Below are 22,703 nucleotides of genomic sequence, written 5' to 3'. Positions count from 1 at the left end.
CACGGATCCGATCAGACATTCCAGTGAAAACGACGGATCTCTGACCGGGTAACAGCTGAAACACAAATTGCTGTTGAGTAGTACTTATTAAATGTTGGAGAGCCATCATTAAGAATAGAGAGATCGCTGTCCTCGTAAAGATCAAGCAACATTATGCCTCTTGCGTCTGAGCGGAAACCGCCCCATACCAGATGGTGGGCGTTAAGGTCCCCGACTATCATTCTTGGCTCTGGAAACTGTCGGATGAATTCCTCTATAGTTCCTCGTAGGTCAGGAATGTTTCCGTGTAGTTCGAAATTGTGGTAGCTGACTCATCTACGATATTTCTGGCGTAGCTTTGTATTTACGGCACCATTGCAACAACATTAACAGCGTTTCGCAACGGATCTAATCTGTGCTTTCATCTTGGGAATGTTGAATTTCTGGCAAACTTCGTTCACAACCGTTTCGTTGTTGACATGACGAAATATTTATTTATTTATTTTTTATTTATTTATTTATTTCGTCAATCAATAGTAGACTACATATTTGCTTAATTCTATGTTGTATTATATCTTAAGGAATTAAAATATTGTCTTAGCTTTGTTCGCGACATGGTCAGATCAATTTCTGTGCAATGCTGATTATAAAGAGACATCATTCGATTCATTGGGCCGAATTTTGCATAGTTAGTTCGCTGATTATTTGATGCAAACAAATTCCGATTTCTTAACTGTCTAGCGGGCGTGTAGAAATTCAAACATGATAAAAGATTGGTGGAATCAATACGCTGCGATACAATATCATTGATAAATGAAATCATGGCTATTTCGCGACGCTCATTTAAGGTTTGAATATCGATAAGCATGCATCGAGCCTCGTATGATGGCAGTGGAAACGTTGTCCAGCCTAATTTGCGTAAGGCATATAAAAGAAATTGCTTCTGTACTGATTCGATTCTATCACCATGTATTTTTATATGCGGAGACCACACAATACTACAATATCCTAGAACTGATCTTACATAAGCAATGTACAAGGTTTTAATCGTATATGGATCCCGAAAATTGTAGCTAAAACGCTTAATAAAGCTCAACATATTGGTTGCTTTATGGATAATCGTATTATAATGATCAGTAAAGGTAAGTTTAGAATCTAATATGACACCTAAATATTTAATCTTATCGCACTTTTGAACAATTTGATTTCCTAAAGAGACAGTAATCTGTGGTGTATTCCGTTTTCTGCTATATGTGATTAAATTACATTTTTTGACGTTTAATTGAAGTAAGCTTTTGCTACACCATTTATCAAATATACTTATTTCATTCAGATAAATGTCGCTATCTTTGTTGCTATTGATTTTCATATAAAGTTTCATATCGTCGGCATAAATCTGAATTTTAAGATGTTTGAGCACATATGAAATATCGTTAACAAATAATATAAATAACAATGGACCTAAATGCGAACCTTGGGGAACTCCTGATGTAACGTGAACAGGTTTAGACATTTTTCCCTCAAATCTAACTATTTGTTGGCGATCTGTTAAATAAGATTCAATCCAGTTGAGGAGTCTCATCGCAATTCCCATTTTATTGAGCTTGAAAATCAACATAGGAATGTCTAGTCTGTCAAATGCCTTACTAAAATCGGTGTAAAGTGCTTCGACGTGGTTACCTCTATCCATTGCATTCAAAGTGTAATTTACAAATTCCAAAAGGTTTGTTGTAGTAGAACGACCTTTATAGAAACCGTGTTGTGTATTCGTTATTCTATGTTTTATTTGGCTGAACACATTTTTATTTATAATTGATTCAAATAGTTTTGGAATGGATGAAATAATAGCAATTCCACGATAATTTCGAATATCAGATTTTCTACCAGACTTGTAAATGGGTATGAGATACGATAGTACCAGTCCAACAACGTGTTAGTTATCGTGTATCCTTTAGGCAGTATTATCGGAAACTAGGGGTCTTGTTCAAGGCAATCTGCGGCAGCAATACGGCTGTCTACGCGCAACAATCTGTGTTCGTCCAGCATTAGTGAACTGCTTTTGCTTAGTGCTCATTTGCTTTCGGGAGCCGTACGTGCGTTCCGATTCATTGTAGCCACCTCATCTGGATAACCGTGTGACTGGGCAAATGATCAGAGGACCTTCTCTGCATTCCGCAACTCTTCACTGCTCGCATCTTCAGTTTCCATAAGCTTTGTTTTCAGAATTCGTCGCAAAAGCTTCTCACAGAATCCATAAGCGTAAGCCACGCTTCGCATAAGCCGTTCGTATTTTTTGAACTGCGACTCGTCGATGATCGTAGATGATAAGAAATGACTGCAAACGACAGCCGATCGCAATTCTTCTTCTGTATCTTCCACGTCGAACTTATTCTTTGGCCAATTCATCTCCCCTTCGTATAAAAACGCTGGTCCGCGCAACCATTGACTGTCAGGCTCGCAGTTTGGACGTTTTTTCCCGCCTCATCAGCAACGTTGATTATGGTTCCCAACCAACGCCACTCTTCAATTCAGTTCAGTTCGACTGGCTCAGGATCTCGTTGACTCTGAACACCACGTACTGCCGATATCATCGGGTATCCGACCTTATCCACGAAACAACGTTTCTTGAATCACACCAATAGAAAGTGCATTTGATTTGAACTGAATGATCATCTTCAATGGTCTTACGAAGACGTACGCCGATTACGATGGCCTACAACTCCAGCCGAGGTACAAAAGTTAGTTGTAGTGGAGCTACCTTTGTCCTATAAGTCACTAGCGCACAGCGTATCTATCCGTGGTCTCGAAAGCGGAAATCGGCCACAGATGAGTATGCTTGTTCTCTCCCGTACGAATATGTGGAGTTCCAGATCATCGTAGCAGGAAGGATCGTACCCGGGGAAGTAACTCCGCGGTATTCGCACGTTGTCCAACTCTTTCAAACCCTGCAGCCACAATGTCCAGCGTTTTAATAGATCCTCGGGTATTTTATCGTCCTAATCCACTTTCGCGCTCCAAACATCTTGCAACAGGATCCCTTGAACTACGAGCTAGCCGACTAGTCCCAGCGGATCGTAGATCTTCATCACGAAGCTCAGCATCGCCCTCTTAGTCGGTGCGGTCTCGCTCTCCAGTAGTCGCTTTCACAGTAGTCGGGTTCACTTCTCCGATGGCTTCCAAAACCGACGACCGATTCGACACCAAGTTGCGTATATGCAAATTTGTTTTCCCGTAGACTTCGGCCCCTTGCAAGGCTAATTTAACAGCTTCCTCTACTGTGTCGACGCTATCATGTTAGTCGTCGACAAAATGCTTCTTATTGATGGCTGCCGCTAGCTTTGGGTATTCTTGTGCATACTCCGTTGCATCGAGGTTTTTCACATACTGTGACTATGCAGAAGAACACGTTGCTCCGAAGATTGCAACGTCGGATACCATGGTCACTAATGGTTCATTCGGTGAGTTACGGTAGGCGAACAAAAGCACGCTTCGATCCTCCTTCCGGATTCCAACTTACAGAAACATTTCCTGGATGTCGCCGGAAAACGCTATTTCGCGTTCTCGAAATCTGAAGGTGGCTTGCAGCCGCGGAGTCAGAAGATCAGGGCCTTTGAGGAGCATGGAGTTTAACGGCACTCCATTCACCTTTGCAGCCGCAACCTAAATCACTCGTACTTTTCCAGGCTTTCTGGCTTCAGCACCACGGCTAGGGGAAGATACCACGTACACCGCGGATCAAATTCGGTCATTCATCCTTCGTTACTATGTTAACGTAGCCCTTCAATGTGTAGTCTGCTACTTGTTTTCGAACGCTGTCGTACAACTGCGGTTCCTTTTCTAAACGCATTCCAAGGCATCTAAATCGACGCTCTGCCATGGTACGACTGTCTGGAAACTCGATGGAATCTTCTCTCCAAAGAAGTCCGGTCTCGAACTTTCCACTTGCCGTTCGCACCGTAGTCTCTTCGAGGATTGTTGATCCTCACTTCCTCCAAGTTAGGAACTAAGGGAACTCCAAGGCTCTCAACCGAGAAAAAATGACGAACGTATTCATTCCCAACGTGTCGGCGCATTTGCCGATACTGGAAATTTGCTGCTCTCCCGCATAGGCGACCCAACCCACCCGATGCGAGTCTATGCAGCGATTGATTTTCGCTCTTGACCTTCTCGAAGCTTCGTCGTTGTCAACAGATGTGAGTTGCTCAATCCAATCAGCAGTCCAGGAACGGCCCCTCGGTAACTCCTAACTGGTAGACGCCGCAGATGTTGTTACTCTTTCGCCAGCTGTCCAACGTCCACCGACTGTTCCGGTAGTCCCAGGTTCTCGACCGTGCCACACCCTGGCTCCGAAATGCTAAGCGTTTCTAGTTCTGTCGTCACCATTTTTTTATTGATTCCACTGGTCCAATGGATGCACAAGGAATGCGCTCGTTCTTTCTCTCCCAATTTGTCTGCAATCGCTTGTTCAACAGTTGTTACCGACGTCGTTCAAGAACGCGTACGTATTCACTGAACCGTACAAAGTCACTGGCAGGATCTTGAACAGTTTCGATGAAATAGGTTGACGGTGGATGGTTACAGTGACATCGGTGACTGGTTGTTTCTTGGTGGGTTCCGAATGTAGGAGACGATGATGGTGTTTCTGACAGTTGTTCATCCTTCATCGGCTTCGATGTTAACGAGAAGTTCGTCACACCACTAGTAGCGGTAGTAACCTTCCTCATGAACTCGCTGAACGTTTTCAAATCGACCATCGGCAAGTTCTCCTGATGCAGACCCCAGTTGAACTTGATGTTGACCGGCAGCTTATCCTGTAGCAGGATAGGGTTAGACAAGTGATTGTTCATTCTCACTGCTTGCAAGTTACCACATAATTTTTAGACGGCTAGTCCAAACTGGATCAACGTTTCCAGTCTTTCCGCTTCCGGTGGACTGGTGAAGGAGAAAACTGCTGACAGCTTCCTTGGTTGCTCCTGGGTGGTTCCCGAAATTGTCCTAGAACTCCGGACTATCTCCGATAGAAATGCTGTCGATAGTACGAGGGACTGATTCCATCATTCCTGCTAGGGCTCACTGGTGGCCACTGACGGAGAATTCACGGATTTACACGGATGTTGACGATCCGACTGGCCCACCTGAATGTTCTGGTGGAATCGGTGCTTGCATGACTGCTTCGTCCACTCTTTACACTCATCACATCTTCATCCTGCTGGTGCATTAGCTCATGCTTCCGAACCAAATACTCTTTCTCCCGCTCCAGCTTCTCGTTTATCGCCTCCTCGATCAGCAACTTTTCGTTTAATAGGGTCCTAAAGCCCTGTCCCAATTTTAGTATCAAACGCTTAATTTTAGGGCAGAAACACATGTTTACTCAATTTTTAAATGATTTTCATTGGTTTAAGTCCAAAAAGCATTTTTTATGATTTTTGAGATTTTGTCACACCCCTTGGTTTAAACTTAAATTTTGGGTATACTCTGTTTTCCGTGTCCCTTCCGAAATATCAGATAGGAACAATCCCAGTGTTAAAACTATAAGCCCTGTGGCATTTTTGTCGAAAAAGTGAATGTCAAACATGATCACAAGAGTCAAGGATCATATTTGGAACCTTTTTTAAAATTGAAGTTTAAAAATGTTATAACCGTTATTTGAGCCCTGTGGCATTTTTGTCGAAAAAGTGAATGTCAAACATGATCACAAGAGTCAAGGATCATATTTGGAACCTTTTTTAAAATTGAAGTTTAAAAATGTTATAACCGTTATTTGAGCTAGAAAAATTGATAAAGTACGTGGCAAGAACATGCTCTTTCGTATTGTTAAATAAAAACAAGAATTCATTAAACATTTAAGGACCGAATTAAACAAATTCTTAGTTACCCTACGGCTGACTGATGGAACGACAAAAATCGACCAATCTCGTCGTGTTATAACTGTTATTACAGCATTTTGGATGTAATTTTACTCAACATTTACGGCGTCAATTTGCTTTATCAAAGTGATCTTCGCCCTTGGCGAGTAGCCCACTTTAAAAATTCGAAATATCACAATCCTTTTTTGCTGTGTGTCTATTTGCAAATCAACCTTATGGTTAACCCTAACAAACTTTTCGTAATTATCATTCTTGTTTTGTAAAGCCATTAAACTTATCTGCTAATCACTTGTTTACATCTATCACACTTACCTCTGACAGCATCGACACATGATACGTGATTGTAAGGTCGTATACTCTAATAATACAAAGAGGTAGTGGCGATAATATTCCAAAAAAGCACTACAGATTTTTTTTTTAACGCGCACGTTAAACTTATCACAGCACAAACGGTTTTAAGCACAATTGCTAATCACCACACACATCGACGATTTCAAGCAGAATCAGGTCACATCATAGATTGGTTGCTTTTCTATCCGTTTTATTTTCTTCTTTTTCTCTTGAGACAAGTCACTTTCATCGCAGCACTGTTGGAGCGTCCAATTGTTCCGGTTGAGTATTAGAAGGCATCCTGAAATGAAGGAGGAAAAGTAACGATTGTTAGCTAAAATTCTCTCACATTCGTTTGAGTCGGGTACAATTGTCAATGGAATAACATGATAGAAAATGATTTGCAAGTGACGAACTAACCACGGGAGCACTGCCCCTGTCAGCCAATTGCGTCATGTGACGTCGATCCCTGCCAGCTAGGTGTTTACAATGTATTAAACGATAACAAAAAATATACCTCTTAGTTTCAGTCACAGTCGTCACCAGTAAGTCACTACTGAAGTGGAATACAGTTGACTATGAGGAAATTTTTGAGATTTTTTTCATATGGCAATGACTCTTAGCTTTTACTAAACAAAATATAATATTTAGGGAATCAAATATTATAGACAAAAACTGTATTCTTCAAAGTTTTTAGTATTACTTACATCTTTTTTGTGTAATTCAAAATAAGGGTGGTCCACATTTTCATAGAAATGAAATTGGCAACTTTCTCATTTGTAAAAAAATTGGCAACTTTCTAATTTTTAAAATATATGGTATACATGCTGCAGCAAATTGTAGACTTCAAAAAAACTTTACCAAAAACGTTTTTTGGTATTAATTTGACTTATTTTTTTCTCATGTTCGCATAGGGTGGTTTAAAGAAACCTGCTTTTCTGTTTCCATCCTTTTCGATTCTAATATTTCATCAAAGTAGTCTATGAACCACATTTAGACCTTCGAAAAATGCGTAATTTAGTGAGTGAAGAAGCCGGCTGTCTCTAAAAAAAGATATAAAATTTTTATTCCGTATAAAAATTTGTATATTTTCAAGTTCTAAATATTATTCATACTTTGACAGTATATAAGCAAATGAGAAAATTAATGATAATGTTTATGTCATATTGTGGACTAACATATTTCTGGATAACATTTAGTAAAAAGGCTATGTTTTTAGAAAATATATTGTGGAAGTCCATTTTGTCTAAAGTTTTATTTTCATGCTCAAAATGCAAAGTAAGTGCAGTTTGTTGAACTCTAATCTAAATAACACATCTGATTTTTTATGTATTATAGAAAATCATTTTGTCTTTCCAATGCCCTTAACAGATAATCAGAGATATTCACAATAAAAGTAAGCTTGCTTTTGCGAAAAGAGATAGCGAGTTCCATCACTCACCAAATCACGTATTTTTCAAAGTTCTAAAAGTAGTTCATAGAGTACTTTGATAAGATATTAGAATGGAAAACGCTGAAGTTAGGAAACCACTTCTCTATGGATAACCTAATGAGAACATAGGAAAAAAATATATTAATCGGTCAATTCAAGATCTACAAGAAAACTTTTTTGGTAATTCTGTTTTTAAATTTCATGGTCTACAACTTTGCTGAAGCATGTATACCATAATACAATACATAATTTTCAAGTAAAACGACTTAATTTACGAACTTCGTAAAAACAAATTGATTGAAATGAACTTATGTAAGACCCACTTCGTAAAACGGGGTTTTAGTGTACCTAGATCAATACACTGTAATAGTAACACAACACTTCCTGCCAACGCTTCTGCTTTTAGCCTTTTCTCCTCGATAAGATAACACGTACGGAGCCACATTCTTCCAATAAACTGATACCTGATACCCACGTCGAACGTCAGACCCCCTCTCCACTCTCCACATTCGTCACGTCCATCGTCCAGATCCGGGCGAAATCTTGCACCAACAAAGAACAGCATAAATTCCACCAGCTAGCAATAATTATACATTCCCTCTGTCTCTCTTGGAAACGATACAATCAATTCACTTCCGTCCGTTCCGTTGCTGCTACTAAAACGTGAGAAAACTTCACGATTCGATCTAGAAAAAGGGCGCGCGCGAAATCGATGCTCTGCAGTAAGCACAAACATCGAGACTCAACGACAACGCTTTGCACGCACGCTCACTTGACTACCTCACCGATCACTATAAGCCAACCGGGTGCGCTAATAGAGAAAATTTAAAATCCATTTGAACTTGACTTTGACGTAATGAACAAGTTGTAACAGCAATTGGCAGCAGTGTGGTTGTAAACAGCAAGCAACGGAATTTATTCATTGATGCAACAATACGCACCGGCACAAAGCTAAAATCAGATTGAACACAAAAACAAATCATTTAGCTCGGGCTTCGTTGCCCCAGGTCGGCGAAAGACGAGCATTGCGCATTTAGAAAACTGCTAGCGAAGTGCATTTATATTAGTCATGGCACGGTAATATGGTGCCTTTTGATTTCATTTATGTAGTTTCAAAGTCAAATTTCTTGTTCTTGTTCTTATTCAAAGATGCGGCCGGTGCTGGTGCAGTACCCTATTGAGTGAAAAAAGTAAGACTGGGTCTTGTAACTTATATGCTGACTGGGTCAAAAACCTCTATGTGAAAACTGTAAGTTTGTTCTAGCGGAGGATAAAAAGGCTAGAATAATGTTAGAGTTAGGGGGACCTGGGGTAAAATGCACCAGTTAACGTAGATGTGCTGGAATGAACCTAGTAATTTAAAATTTTCTGACAATAATTTTTTGTGGAAAATTTTATTTTTTGCGGAAACAAAATTTTTGAATGACCCCTAGGGGAGCTTGCATAAAAAAAGTTACAAATTGTGGTCGTTTTCGCCGAAAATTCAAACAGATCGCAAAAATCAGTGTGTTGACCGAATTTAGAATCTGTTAGACTTAATTGAAAGGCACACATGTCTAGTTTCAGAAACCCTCCCGGAGATCCAGATTTGGTCACTGTGGCCATCGGGAACCTGCTACATCTGAAAAATGTCCCTTTAAAGACCCTTAATTTGAAAACCTGTAGTTTCGTAACTAAACAAGTAATCAGAATCGTCCTCATATTGTTGAATAGGTATCCACTTCTTCTTTTTTCTGGCATTACGTCCCAACTGGTACAAAGCCTGCTTTTCAGATTAGTGTTCTTATGAGCACTTCCACAGTTATTAACTGAGAGCTTTCTTGGCCGATTGACCATTTTTGCATGTGTATATCGTGTGGCAGGTACGAAGATACTCTATGCCCTGGGAATCGAGAAAATTTCCTTTACGAAAAGATCCTCGACCAGCGGGATTCGAACCCACGACCCTCAGCATGGTCAAGCTGAATAGCTGCGCGTTTACCGCTACGGCTATCTTGGCCCCTAGATATTCACGTGGACTGTGAATGGAGATTCTCAAATCCATTAGTTATTCATACCCGGTTCCGGAAATCCGTAACATCCGAAAAGTAAGTTTCCATGGCAGTTTTGTATTTGTAATTCACATCAGTGCTATTCGGTTGATGGATATTTTGGCATAAAATTTCTCTGTAATAAAGGAACCAATTACCAATGAACATCACCAGAAAAATTTGGTCCATGCAGAACCGGTTCCTGGAGTCCCGGAAGGTGGCCAATCTGAAAAATTCGATGAAATTACTCGGATTTATGCCCCAAGGCCATTGCCCCCCTCTGGCTCTCCCGAAGCTTGAGCTTGGCTCCCGAAAAATAATTGAAAAAAAATGACAAAATAGTTTAAACTCGCGTTTAATATCATACATGCCCTTATGATACTTAACGCGATGAGTTCATGTTCAATGTACATATTCTAAATTATCTGTGTTCTACATTTGTGGATGATCATTGTTTGACAGACAATAGCAATACGTAGTCTTAAAATGTTGCATACTGCCATACTGTCTCTATTTTGTCTTTCGAGAACACAGATGTCGAAATTTATCGATGCACGTTTTAGAGTTATCGGAGTAGGTTTGATCCATTTGTAGTTGTATTGTTAATTATAAAATCAATGTCTCTTTAGGTATCAAATATGATTACAAATTTCAACACAAACTTCGATATTTTGTTATCAATTATCTTGATGTTTTGTTAAAAATATTCATTTAAATTATAGTACGAATCGTTGTTACTGGGAAATGTTTATTTCTAATATTTACTTTACATCGATGATGTTCTGAGATTTGTTTCAAACGAACATTTCCTTTCATTTTAGATAGTTTTGCATTAATGTGAAATGGCTGTAATTAGAAAACGTGGATTTACTTGTATGAAAAATAGATAAGAATGTGATAATATTTGTCGCTAATCTGTTATTAGTGTAAGTTTAAGAAAATCTTGAAAAACTAACTAAAAGTATTTTTTTGTAAGTCACACTAAAATCAGAAATTCATAGATGTACAATTCTGGTATGAATAAAGTAAGGTCAATTTGATACAAAATGGTCAAGTTTGGAAGATGGATGGAAGAATGGATTGATCTTGAGGGGATGGGACATTCCGCATAAAGACGTTTCGCATTCGGACGTTTGGCATAATCAAAATTATATGCCTTCTTTTAAAATGCCACCTGTTCATATATGAAACTGCTTTATGCAAAACGTATAGATGACCAAATTTGATCGCCGTTCTTTTCCCGTCCATTGCCTTTTTTGAAAATAAGTGGTATATTATGATTATAGTAGACAGATTTCAAACTAATATACGATAGTATACAGAAAATTGACCGAACTATGGCGTTGTCGTAGAGTTATCATATGAAATCTGATGCATGAGTGTACGTCAAAATAAAATGATGCGATGCTCTCTACAGCGTTCGTGTTCGGTCGATCGTAAGCAAAGAAAGCAGGCATACAATTGTACTAAAGAAATCACCGTTGAGGTAGCATTTTTCTGTAACGCAGGAACGAAAAGACTTTGTTCACCAATTTACCCCACTGCCTGAGACGGACAAAAAGAACGATTTCCTAAGCTTCCATTCTTCAATCATTATTTAGCACGCCTTTTCTTACGCCTGATACATAGGCAATATGCTTACCAGGACCAGATTTTCAAATGTGGGGGCCCTTTTACCAGAAAAAAAAAACATTTTGATATTTTGCAGTACTTTTATAAGTTTTTCATTATCAAAAGTCAATCTTCTTTATAACGTTAAAAAATGTTTTAAATTCCTAACGAATGTAAACTAATTTTAAATTTATGTAAGTAATGTTTTTTTATATTGAATATATATTTCTAGATTTCATATGTTAACTGGTTAAATTTAATTTATTGGGGCCTATTCGTCAACAACAAAATTCATTTAATGATTCCCTTCTTATTGGTAGATTAATTCAAATTATGCTTGTTCTATCCATGTTTTAATATCAAGTTGTTGAGCATACAGATGTATTTAACAGTTTTGAGTTCAAAACATTGGTGAAAGGCTGATAGCAGATTTTTTTCTGGGGATTTTAATTTTATTTTAATGAAAGTCTTCGAATAGTCTCTGTTTCAATGTAAGGTCTCAAAGGTCTCTATTTTAATCAAAACTCTCTCTAGAGTCTCTTTTTTCCAGGGATAACCCCGATTTTTTCCAAAGACTATACTAAAAGTTCCTCCAGATATTTTTCCATTAATCCTTCAATCGAATTCTACAGTTGTTACTAATGAAATCGATGGAAGAATCACCGGATAAAATCCTGGAGGACTTAGGTCTTCCTTAATAAATATCAAAAAGAATCTTGAAAATTCTGGGAGGAATTTTACGGGAAATAATAAGCTAATGAACTCATGAAATAACATTTGGAATAAACTTTGAATCATAAATACATAAATTCTCACGAAATTACTAAAAAAATTAAGAATTACAAAACCGAGAAATGTCTAGCCTGATTCCATGATAAAGAATCAAACTCTTATCTTTCATTTCCTTTAAGGTTATGTTTTCCTGTTTGTTCTATTTCGGTCTCTTTTTGGTCTCTTCTTCAAGCTATAGGCCTCTAAAGTTTCTAAAGTTTTTTTATCTTCTTGTTTTTCGTGAAGTCAACAAAATCCCATTCTGAATGTGCTATTTTTTTTCGGAAATTTTATAAAAGTTTAATTAGGGAAAGTGTACCAGTTATGGCTATAGTGGTTCCCTATTTGGCCATATGTGAAATTTTGATAACTTTCACATTTTAAATCTTTTTAAATGTTTTAACATCAAGGTGTATCTTAAATCTAACTACTACAACACACAAAAAAAATCAAAATTTGAATACATTAAAGTAATTACGTATGGCGAAATAGGGAACCACTACGTCCATAACTGGTACACCTACCCTATAAGTATGTTTGTCGAGATTTGTAGTGGTCCCTAAAATGGGCTTTAGGACATTTGGTCGAATGGAAGTTTGGTCGAATGGCCTTAGAACATTTCGTCGAAAGATTATTCAGTAATGGTTGATCGAAAATCGTTTGGTTCAACAGATATAAAATCGAACTAGAGTTTCTGCACAATGATCTTATGTTTATTTTGGGCATAAATACTTTTCATCAGAAATCAATAACGAATCTATACAGGATAAACTATTCTTGTGAACGTTATTATTCTTTAGACATTTTTAGATTGGAAGACAAAACGTTTTATTTTAATTGATGGTGTCTATTTAATGCCCAGCGTTGGAAACATTATGATCTATTGAATTCATTATTCTTTAAAAATATCATCGTATATATATAATCGTTTTATACATAATCTTTATCCTACTGGCTTTCAAAGAAGAGTCGACGATTTTGATTGAAAAAAGGTGATAATTAATTCAATGGAAAAAAACAAACAAGAGAATTGTGGTTATCCTGTGTATCGCGAGAGGTGAGACTTGCTTCGATTTGAGATCAACTCGTCGCGATTCATTCGACTCGCAGAGTAAGCCTCAATGAAGAAAATTACATCAAGTAATGTCAACAACGAAATGGGTCAATCAGTTTTGTGAGAGAGTCTCGGTTATCAACTGTAATCTCAAAATATCATTCGTCGTGGTCGTATATTGAAGTCTTGGAGTTTGTTCAAGAAACACCACTCCACCAATGCAGATTTCTTGCACTATATTATGTTGTCCAGCGTATACAACCTCTAGTAATAGCCCTTACCATAAGACCCAATTGCTGTGTATTAAAGTCAAAATATATCACTGTAAAATGCCTATTCGGCTAAATTTTTGACTAATTGTCTATTCGACCAAATGCTTTATATATTCAGGTTGAATTTATGAGGAAGCGTTTTTTTTTTCTCTTATGAGCTGGATTCAATTCATCGGTGAAAATTTTGAACTGCTATGGCAAATGAGATGTAATATGATGTGAACTGAATGTTAATATTGAATAGCCTAATTTTATAGTAGTATAGTAGCCTAATACAGTATAAAGTTCGAATCCCAGCCGAGCACGCCATTTGAGTCGTGTTCGGTCCGCGTAGTACGAGTGCGAAAATAGAATCGCGTTTCTCAGTTATTCCGTATGCAGTAACTAAAGCTTAAAGTGGATTGTGGCTGCTCAATCGAGGATGAAGGATAAATTGGTGAGCTCGGTTCATGCTTTTATTCCAAAACTGTAAAATATGTATGACTGTACATTAAATCCTTACAACGGTGGGACGTAAATATGATTTTTCAACAAACTATGAATGGTTCGTCACTGTGAGTGTCGGCATAAACTCTTATTCATAGATTATTCACGTTTTACAGATTTTTTTCTTTCATAATTAATTTCTTGTAATTAAAACAATGGTTTCTTTGTAATTAAAACAAAACTTTGAATGGTTCGCCACTGTAAATGTCAGCATAAACGTGTTCGGTGATGGTCAAGTCAGTTGAGTTTTTATATTGTTTTTAATATATAGAAGTTCATAGTGGAATAATGGTAATACATGCTTTCGTCCTGACAGCTGTAGGAATGTTGTGTTTAGCTATTTGTTCGATAAGCTTTGAGTGATTCGTCACTTCAAGTGTTGACATTATTTTTTTCTTCTACTTTATAATTTTTCATATCAATTGAAATACTATATTTAAAATCATGTTTATATCTCACAAAAAATGTATATCATGGTCTAATCGCTTATCAAAGTGAATCCTGTGACCCAACCCAACGATCCTTCCCATTAATAAACATCCCTCCCAGTGACCTTTGTATAAATGCAGAGGCAAACACGGTTTCCAAATAGCAAAGGTTATACACTAACATTCCTTCCTCTAATCCCACCTAACTGCAAGGACGTGGCCATCGCCGTTATTTATCCTGTATAAATAGAGTCTCAGAGTTATGTACACTGAAGAAGATTATGGCCAATCCCAGCCAAGCTTCTAGTTGATTCTTTGGGCATCTTCAATGACTTCGGTCAATCACGGAATAGCAACCATTGATATGTGTAGTAGACTAATGCAAATTTTGTAATTTTTGCTCCCCTATGCTTAAACGGTGGCAATTATGATAAAAATCATTCTCCCAAAATTTGAAGTGATTTGGAAGAAATTTGGTTGTGTACACCCCATTTGAAGTTTATATGAAAATTACTATGAAAAAGGCAAAGCCTTTATGTTCAATCCTCTAGCTCTAACTGCTCGATGATGCTGTAAAAAAATGTTGATAAAGGAAAAAAGATGTTTCTTTAAATTTGAACGAAGTCGCATCTATATTAAGTTTTTCAATTGCAATCACAATCATCACTGCAGACACACGTAGGTATCCTATGTGGCACCTGCATTTGAAGGGGACGTTTGCGGTAAATTACACAATATTGCTGCATTTACCAATGTTCATTAAATGATATGCCGCATCCGATTATAATTTGAACAATTTGCCATCTCTCAATATGGTTTTCAGCAGGATTTTCCCATTTTTTTTGCGCTCTCTCTCCGGAACAGTTCAACCGGAAATCAATCGTTTCTGGTGATGTGCACTCACACTCATGTCACCACGGTTGGCAACGTTCTGCGCTCAATTATCATTCAACCATCGTTTCGCACCATCGTGACTCGCCGCTGCGTTAGTTTAATTGTTGTTTATGCTGCGGAAAGTTTTCAAAATATTGGTATATTTGTAAGCGATGCAACGGCGGTAAGCCCAGCTTCAATAATTCCAGGGTCAGATTGCAGATTATAGTGCCTTGGTGGTACAGATTCAAATTACTTTCGACTGCAGAAGAGTATGATAGTCGAAAAAACAAATGATATACAAACTCAAACTATTTCGAGTTTTCTAAGTCCTATATTAGTATCGTTTCAATCATTACAATGATTTTTTATATCTAAGTGTTTTGTATGAGACGGCCCTATCATGTAGGGGTCTTCTCTAGCCGAGTGGTTAGAGTCCGCGGCTACAAAGCAAAGCCATGCTGCAGGTGTCTGGGCTCGATTCCCGGTCGATCCAGGATCTTTTCATAATGGAAATTTACTTGATTTCTCTGGGCATAGAGAATCATCGTACCTGCCACACGTTATGTTATACGAATGCGAAATTGGCAACTTTGGCAAAAAAAAAGGCTCTCAGTTGATAAGGTAGAACCAGAAACTTGGATTTCTAATGTATTTGTTCGATCGTTTCAAAAAACAAAAACCTTTCTTCCTTTATAAGAAAGAACACACAATGCCAGTGGTGAATTGCTACCGGGTTTTACGTTGCATTTTTGCTCCTTGGTCATTTGTGATGCTGAAAGTCACGAACGGCATCGATTGATTAAAAATAAAGCAGCAATCCCGCCGCGTAATCGCTCACGGAGAAACGCCCGCCATCATCGGAAGTACAGGGAAAAAATGTGCACGCTCTTGCAGAAAAAAAGCATCATAAATATAAACGTTGATTAAATAATAATGTGTCATTAAAAAAGGTCCGTTTTCGATGGTTCGATGCGTTCGCGAATCACGCGGTCGGTGGAGGCTGAATGGAACCCGTGAATCAGCCAATTTGTTCGCATTTTTTCCCTGTTTAACTGGAATTTGATTCTGGCATTGAAAGCTGATTACCATATGCGCAGCAATCAAACATTTTTGTTGGTTTTGTAATGAAATTTACGGTCCGATAAAAATTTATATGAAGGCATTCTCTCATTTCGTGCTTCGGTGGGCCAGAACGCGAAAGCAAGGTGAAACAATGTGTACGACAAAATTTGCACGACAGTGACCAAATCAACCACATTCAGTAGCATTATCATTTTCCCACAACTTTAACCTTTCACTAGAGCGAATGTTAAGATGGAATCAACAATGATTTTAAACAGCAGAATAAAACTTGCACTTGTCCCACTCTGACGGCATACTTGTATCGATTTTTATGGGTAATCCAAAGTAAATGTGTCACATTTCTCTCGCTGTTTACAATATTTATCAAAGTGAAATTAAGCTTTGATAATTTTACCTCTACTTTTTTTCTTGGTCACCTCTGACTTAACGTCGACCATACAAGGCGCCTTTGGTATCGTGAATTCTTTATATAATCGTGCGCATCGTATCTTCGTGCTGTGCGTACACGGATTCTCCCTGCTCTTGAAAGTTTTTAAAAACTACCTAAAGCAATAAAACAGTACTTTTCAGTGCTGAAGTGAAAAATCACGGTACTTTTCAGTGCTACTGAAACAATACTTTTCAGTACCATTTTTTTCTACTATTGATCTCTATACGTTTGACTTGTTAGCGAAAGCTAGCAGTGGTAATCCTTCTTGGACATCGGTTTGGGAGAAAAACCTCTCGAAGGTCACGTCTTCTTTCGTTTATTCACTAAACATGGTTGCAACTACAAACAAAAGCGAGGGTGAATCTCTGAATTCTCAACCGTTTTCCAAAAAAGTGGGAATTAAAAACTGTTACTAAACGTGGCAAGAATGGAAGAAAGGACGTTTTTCCGGAATGCGAACTTTCTTCCAAGGGCGAAATGGATAATGTTGACAATTGCATCGAAATGAGCAAACAGTTCAATGCTCTAGACAAATTTTCCGAACACCAAATCGAAGCCTTAATGCTCGCAGGTTCTTTGATTCAAGTGAGGAAGCAAAGAGTGCCGCCTATCATGGTCAGTTGTTCCGAATTTGGGGGATTTAGGCAGGAGATCTTGAACTCCACTAAGGGAATCAAGGTCTCCTAATAAATCGCAAAGAAAGGAGACTGTCGCGTTTTGCCGGAAACTCTTAAAAATCGCGAACTTCTTCTCAAACATCTTGAAGAAAAGAAGCACAAATTTTTTACTAAAGACGACAAAACTGAACGTTTGTTCAAAGTCGTCTTGAAAGGTCTCTCAAGTGGCTATAAGTCACCTGTAGAGATCAAAAATGGAATAAATGATTTACTTGGATTTTCCCCAGTCCAAGTAATGATTATAAAAAAGAGAACCCAATCTGACATTGTTCGGATAGGGCTTTCTCAAGAATATTATTAAGTACACTTTAACAAAACAGATCTAAATAATATTGAAGCTTTAGGAAAAGCAAGACTTGAGGTAAACCATGTGTTGTGACGGAATTTGTTTGTGAAACTGGCAGCACTGCAATAGAGAAATAGTCAGTAGTGTTCTTTGGAAGAGAAGAGTTCGGGAGGCCGTTTCTTTGGTAGTGCGGAGTGAACACCAAAATGTATGTAATTATAATAATTGTAATTTGCAATATTTATACTGAATAAACCATTTTCAGCATTGAAGCTGCGAGCATTAAGGCTTCTGTCAATTTTTGTGTGTTCCTGCCAAAGGTGACTCTCCCCCTCCCCAACACCATGTATTTTGGACAGGCTAAGGATATTTCTGGAAACGGTGATCGATTAACTGCATTAGATACTAATGTTTTATTACGTAGTGTTACTTATATGCTTAATACCCCATTGTACTTTGATTTTCTGGGGAGAAAAAGCTTACAAACTGTAGTGTTAGCATCCAAAATAGTAATTTTGGCGGATTGTCTGTTACACATCTCGGACACCCTCATGTGAATATAATTTAGACAGGGGCGTTATCTCAATATCCAAACAATGGTTTCTTAAAAAGACGATCATATCATAAAATCTTAAGAGTTTACATGTGACTTATGCATTTTTTCGCTTAATGGATGTGTATATTAGTGATAATCAATAATTTAATTTAATGCAAGCATATATCATCAGATCCACGAAAAACGCCTACGAGTGTGTAACATTCCAGTGTGCTTCATCAGATGGCCAAATATATCAACTAAACAAAACCATAATCTATTTTGGATATCATCGGATTTCTACCTTATATACTCATGTTGAGCACTATTATTGCATTTAATGTACAGGGTGTCCGCAAATTATCCGTACAAACTTTGAAGACATGGCTCTATACAATCAAGCATAATAAATTCAATATTCTTGCATGGTTTTAAACATTGGCTTATTATATTCTTAAGAACTAAGTTTAACACATTTCCGATATCAAATATTTGCAGTACCAAGCTATATGCATTGAGGTGTCTTAAAGGGAGCTGTTTTTCGAGCTTTATGACGGAAGAGAAATGTCAATAGAACTCACTGGATTTGAATCGTATAATTTTCTAATTCCGGTCTAATTTGAAGCCACTAACCTGTAGGTTACTTCACGTTTCAATAGGAAATTTAGATTCATCTAATATAACACATCTCCAGTATGACTAGCGGCCCTCATAATAAAACGTCTCCAAAAAATTTAAATTTGCTTATTTCAGTAACAAGCAATAATTTCGAAATTGTTTAAAGTTGTATTTTGCGTTAACATATAGATGTATTGAAAAAGGTACATGAACATTGATTTTTCATTGTTTTCAATGCGAGATCATCTTTCCAATATTTTGCTGTTCAGATAATTTGCGGACACCCTGTATGTTCTTGAAATGCACATCCTCTTGCATTCGTAGGTTTCACAGATGTTCTGTTGATACAATTTACAATTTTGATATTTTTGAAGCCAATTTGTAATTGCTATGAAAATGGTCATAAATAATAAGCAGCATAGTGTGTCAATAATGCAATACACTCAGAAACACGGGTAGTCACAGAATGACTAAATTTTAGTAATTTATGACTATTTTCTATCTGCCTCTCTTTCATTCTGTAGGGAATTTTATTCCTATTTGTCAATTCGCCTGGGTTGAAGCATCGCTAAGTTTCAACCCAGGCTAAATGACATTTAGTGTAGAAATTCACAGCAGAATGAAAAAGAGGCAGATAGAAAATAGTCATTAATGCATAAACTTTAGTGATTCTATGACTATTTTTATTTCTGAGTGTACCTGTTTTCCCGTACATATATTCCTCACCATCTCATTGGAAATGAGCATAGAACGACTAGCCTTTCCAAATTATATACATGTTCAAATTATATACGTTACCCTATGTTCGATGTCCGTGTGACATGGAAACATTACCAGAAACCTGGAGAAAATTCCAGAACCTCACTCAGTGCCGTCGGTGCCAAAAGTGGGGTCATGATACAAAAAACTGCCGCATGGATGCTAAATGCATGATTTGCGGAGGTTCTTCTCAAGCTAAGGACGTCTGTCCAGTGAAAGAAGATACCGATAAGTTCATATGCGCCAATTGCGGGGGCAATCATACGTCAAATTTTTGGGCATGCCCTTCGCGTAGGCGAGTTGTGGAAGCTCGTGACAGGCAGATGAACAGTAATGTCCGTTATGATAACGGTCATTTCCGGAATTCCCCTGGTAGAGTATCAAATAATGCTCATTTTCAGTTAACGATCGCTTGAATAGGATTCATACCCATCAGGTGGATCATAATCATGCTTATTCACAAACTAATTTTAATCCGTCGGGTACCCGTTCGAATCTTTTAATTTCGCATGTATCTACACAAGGAAAATTCTTTGCCGATATCAGAGGAGGTAATTTGAACTCCTCCCTTTTACATACTATGAGTACCCGTTCTATTTGTTTCAAATCATATGGAAAAAACCCTGCCGCCATAGGAAACTTCTACTCCGCTTCTTCATCTTCCGAAAATTCTAACTGAAAATCATCTTCAACCCACTTCAACGGATATATCTGCCTCTGATTTTAATTTTCTAACTGAACAATTGAATCTAATGATTGATGCAATGTTCAAAGCCACCACTATGACTAAAGCAGTCCAAGTTGGCGTAAAATTTACTAATCAAATTGTTATTGGATTCTACTAAACAGCTCGAAGATTTATTATCACTAACTTTCTTGTTTATCGTAATGATCGTCTTGATGGGGCATGTGGGGGAGTTGCAATCATCATTCATAGGCGTATAACACATCAACTGTTTTCGTCATTTGAAACTTTAGGTGTTTCAGTTGAAACACAGCTTGGTAAATATACTTTCATAGCTGCCTATTTGCCATTTCAATGCTCTGGACAGCAAGTCAATTTGCTCCAAACTGACTTGCAAAAATTGACTCGCAATAAGTCAAATTGTTTTGCCATTGGTGACTTTAATGCCAAACATCGGTCATGGAATAATTCTCAAAGTAATTCCAACGACAGAATTGTATTTGATGAGTGCTCTTCAGGATATTTCAATTCAATTTCAATTTCAATTCAATTTCAATTCAGGATAATTCAATTTCAATTCAATACCCTGATAGTCCTCCGACTTTAGTCACCTTTGTAGCCGACTGGTCACTCATGCTGATTTTGATTCTGATCATGGCCCTGTTACTCATCAGCTCCACTTTCAATTATTTTCGAGCCGACTGGAATATATATGAAACTTATATCGATAGTCATCTTGATGTTAACATTTCTTTACAAACAAAACTATATATTAACAATGCTCTCAAAACTTTAACAAATTCCATTGTTGAAGCCAGGAGCATTGCAATACCAAAATGTGGAATTTGAATCCATGATTATAGACGATGATCTTAATCTCTTGATCCGCCTTAAAACGTGAGGAGAAGGCAATTTCAACGCACTCGCGATCCTGCTATGAAAATTATATGGCAGGATTTGCAGAAAGAAATCAAAAAACGTTTTACACAATTAAGAAACAAAAATTTTGAAAATAAAATTTCTCAATTGGACCCTGGCTCTAAGCCCTTTCGGAAATTATCTAAAATCTTGAAAAAAACTCAGGTATTGGACCGGCATTGAAAGAGGAAAACAAATTTTTATGAACCAATTGCGAAAAAGCTCAAAAACTTGCTATGCAGTTTGACAGGGCGCACAATTTTAATTTAGGACTACTAGTCCGATTGAAAATCAAGTTACTCAGGACTTCGAAAATATTCTCATTCAAGAGAATGTTTTCGAAAATTCCTGGGAGACTGATTTGGAAGAAGTGAGAACTATTATTTAAAAAAATCAAAAATATGATAGCTCCTGGCAATGATGGAATTTTCTACATACTCATCTAAAAAATTTCCAGAAAGTAGCTTATCATTCTTAGTTGATATATTTAACAAATGTTTTCAATTAGCATATTTTCCTGACAAATGGAAAAATGCTAAGGTGTACCTATTTTAAAACCAGACAAAAATCCTGCAGAAGCTTCTAGCTATCGTTCAATCAGTTTGCTTTCCTCCATCAGTAAACTTTTTGAAAAGGTCATTTTGAACAGAATGATGGTCCACATCAACGAAAATACAATTTTTGCCAATGAACAGTTCGGATTCGCCATAGACATTCGACCACTCATCAACTTTTACGTGTACCAAATTTGATCCGTTCCAACAAATCTGAGGGCTATTCTACTGGTCTTGCTCTTCTAGACATAGAAAAAGCATTCGACAGTGTTTGGCATGAAGGTTTGATTGTAAAATTGAAAAACTTTAATTTTCCAACATACATTGTTAGAATAATTCAAAGTTATCTGTCAAATCGCACACTTCAGGTTAATTATCAGAACTCCAGGTCTGAAAGACTTCATGTAAGAGCTGGTGTTCCCAAAGGCAGCATTTTGGGACCAATATTATACAATATTTTCACATCTGACTTACCTTAGATACCCCGATTGCGAAAAAAAAATTATATTTTTTCTTCATACTTGCAAAAATGGAAGATTTCTCCTAATGCTTCCAAACTCAACTAATAATATTCCCATATATACCCAAAGCACTTTATTTGAAACCTTCAAGTAGACATGTTGTCACGATATAAGAAATGAATGTAATGTTTGGAATGATACTAATAAAGAAATTAAAAAAAAACTAAGACCCTCACCGCTCATCGAATACTTAACAGATTCAAATATGTTTTGTCCAATTCAATCGTTCTTCGCAAGGTTTATGCTGACGCGTTTTTCTTAAAATTCTTTGATATAGCCAATTGCGGAAATTATCTGTAACTTGATATTTGCTTAAGTACCTCCAGGGGACAAAAGCACAGCACCCTTTTCATCCGACCTGAATCAGTGACCCACCGGAATAACTCCGGCCACAGGAATATTTCCGAGATCCTTTGCCCACTTTTGGAAATTAGATTTGTGTATAAGTACATTAATGAAAAATAATTGAAATCCGTTAAGTATTCGCTGATCGGTGAAAGT

At 37.4% G+C, this 22,703-nt stretch overlaps 1 protein-coding gene across 3 annotated transcripts in view; it reads right to left on the bottom strand.

Moving 5' to 3' along the window:
* Positions 1–22,703, bottom strand: part of LOC5567651 — a 97,350-nt gene that overhangs the window by 43,648 nt on the left and 30,999 nt on the right. For 2 of the 3 annotated variants that reach the window (XM_001651796.2, XM_021844662.1), the window contains exon 2: positions 6,159–6,477. In XM_001651796.2, coding sequence (XP_001651846.1) covers positions 6,159–6,178 — 20 coding nt within the window. In that variant the 5' untranslated portion in view covers positions 6,179–6,477. Of the gene's footprint in view, positions 1–6,158; positions 6,478–8,072; positions 8,474–22,703 lie in introns of those variants that run through there. The other variant, XM_021844661.1, reaches the window with a different exon arrangement.

This window comes from Aedes aegypti, chromosome 2, assembly GCF_002204515.2.
Source record: "Aedes aegypti strain LVP_AGWG chromosome 2, AaegL5.0 Primary Assembly, whole genome shotgun sequence".
Taxonomy (NCBI): domain Eukaryota; kingdom Metazoa; phylum Arthropoda; class Insecta; order Diptera; family Culicidae; genus Aedes; species Aedes aegypti.
Note: the sequence above shows the minus strand (reverse complement) of the source record. Positions and strands in the feature narration are given on the sequence as shown.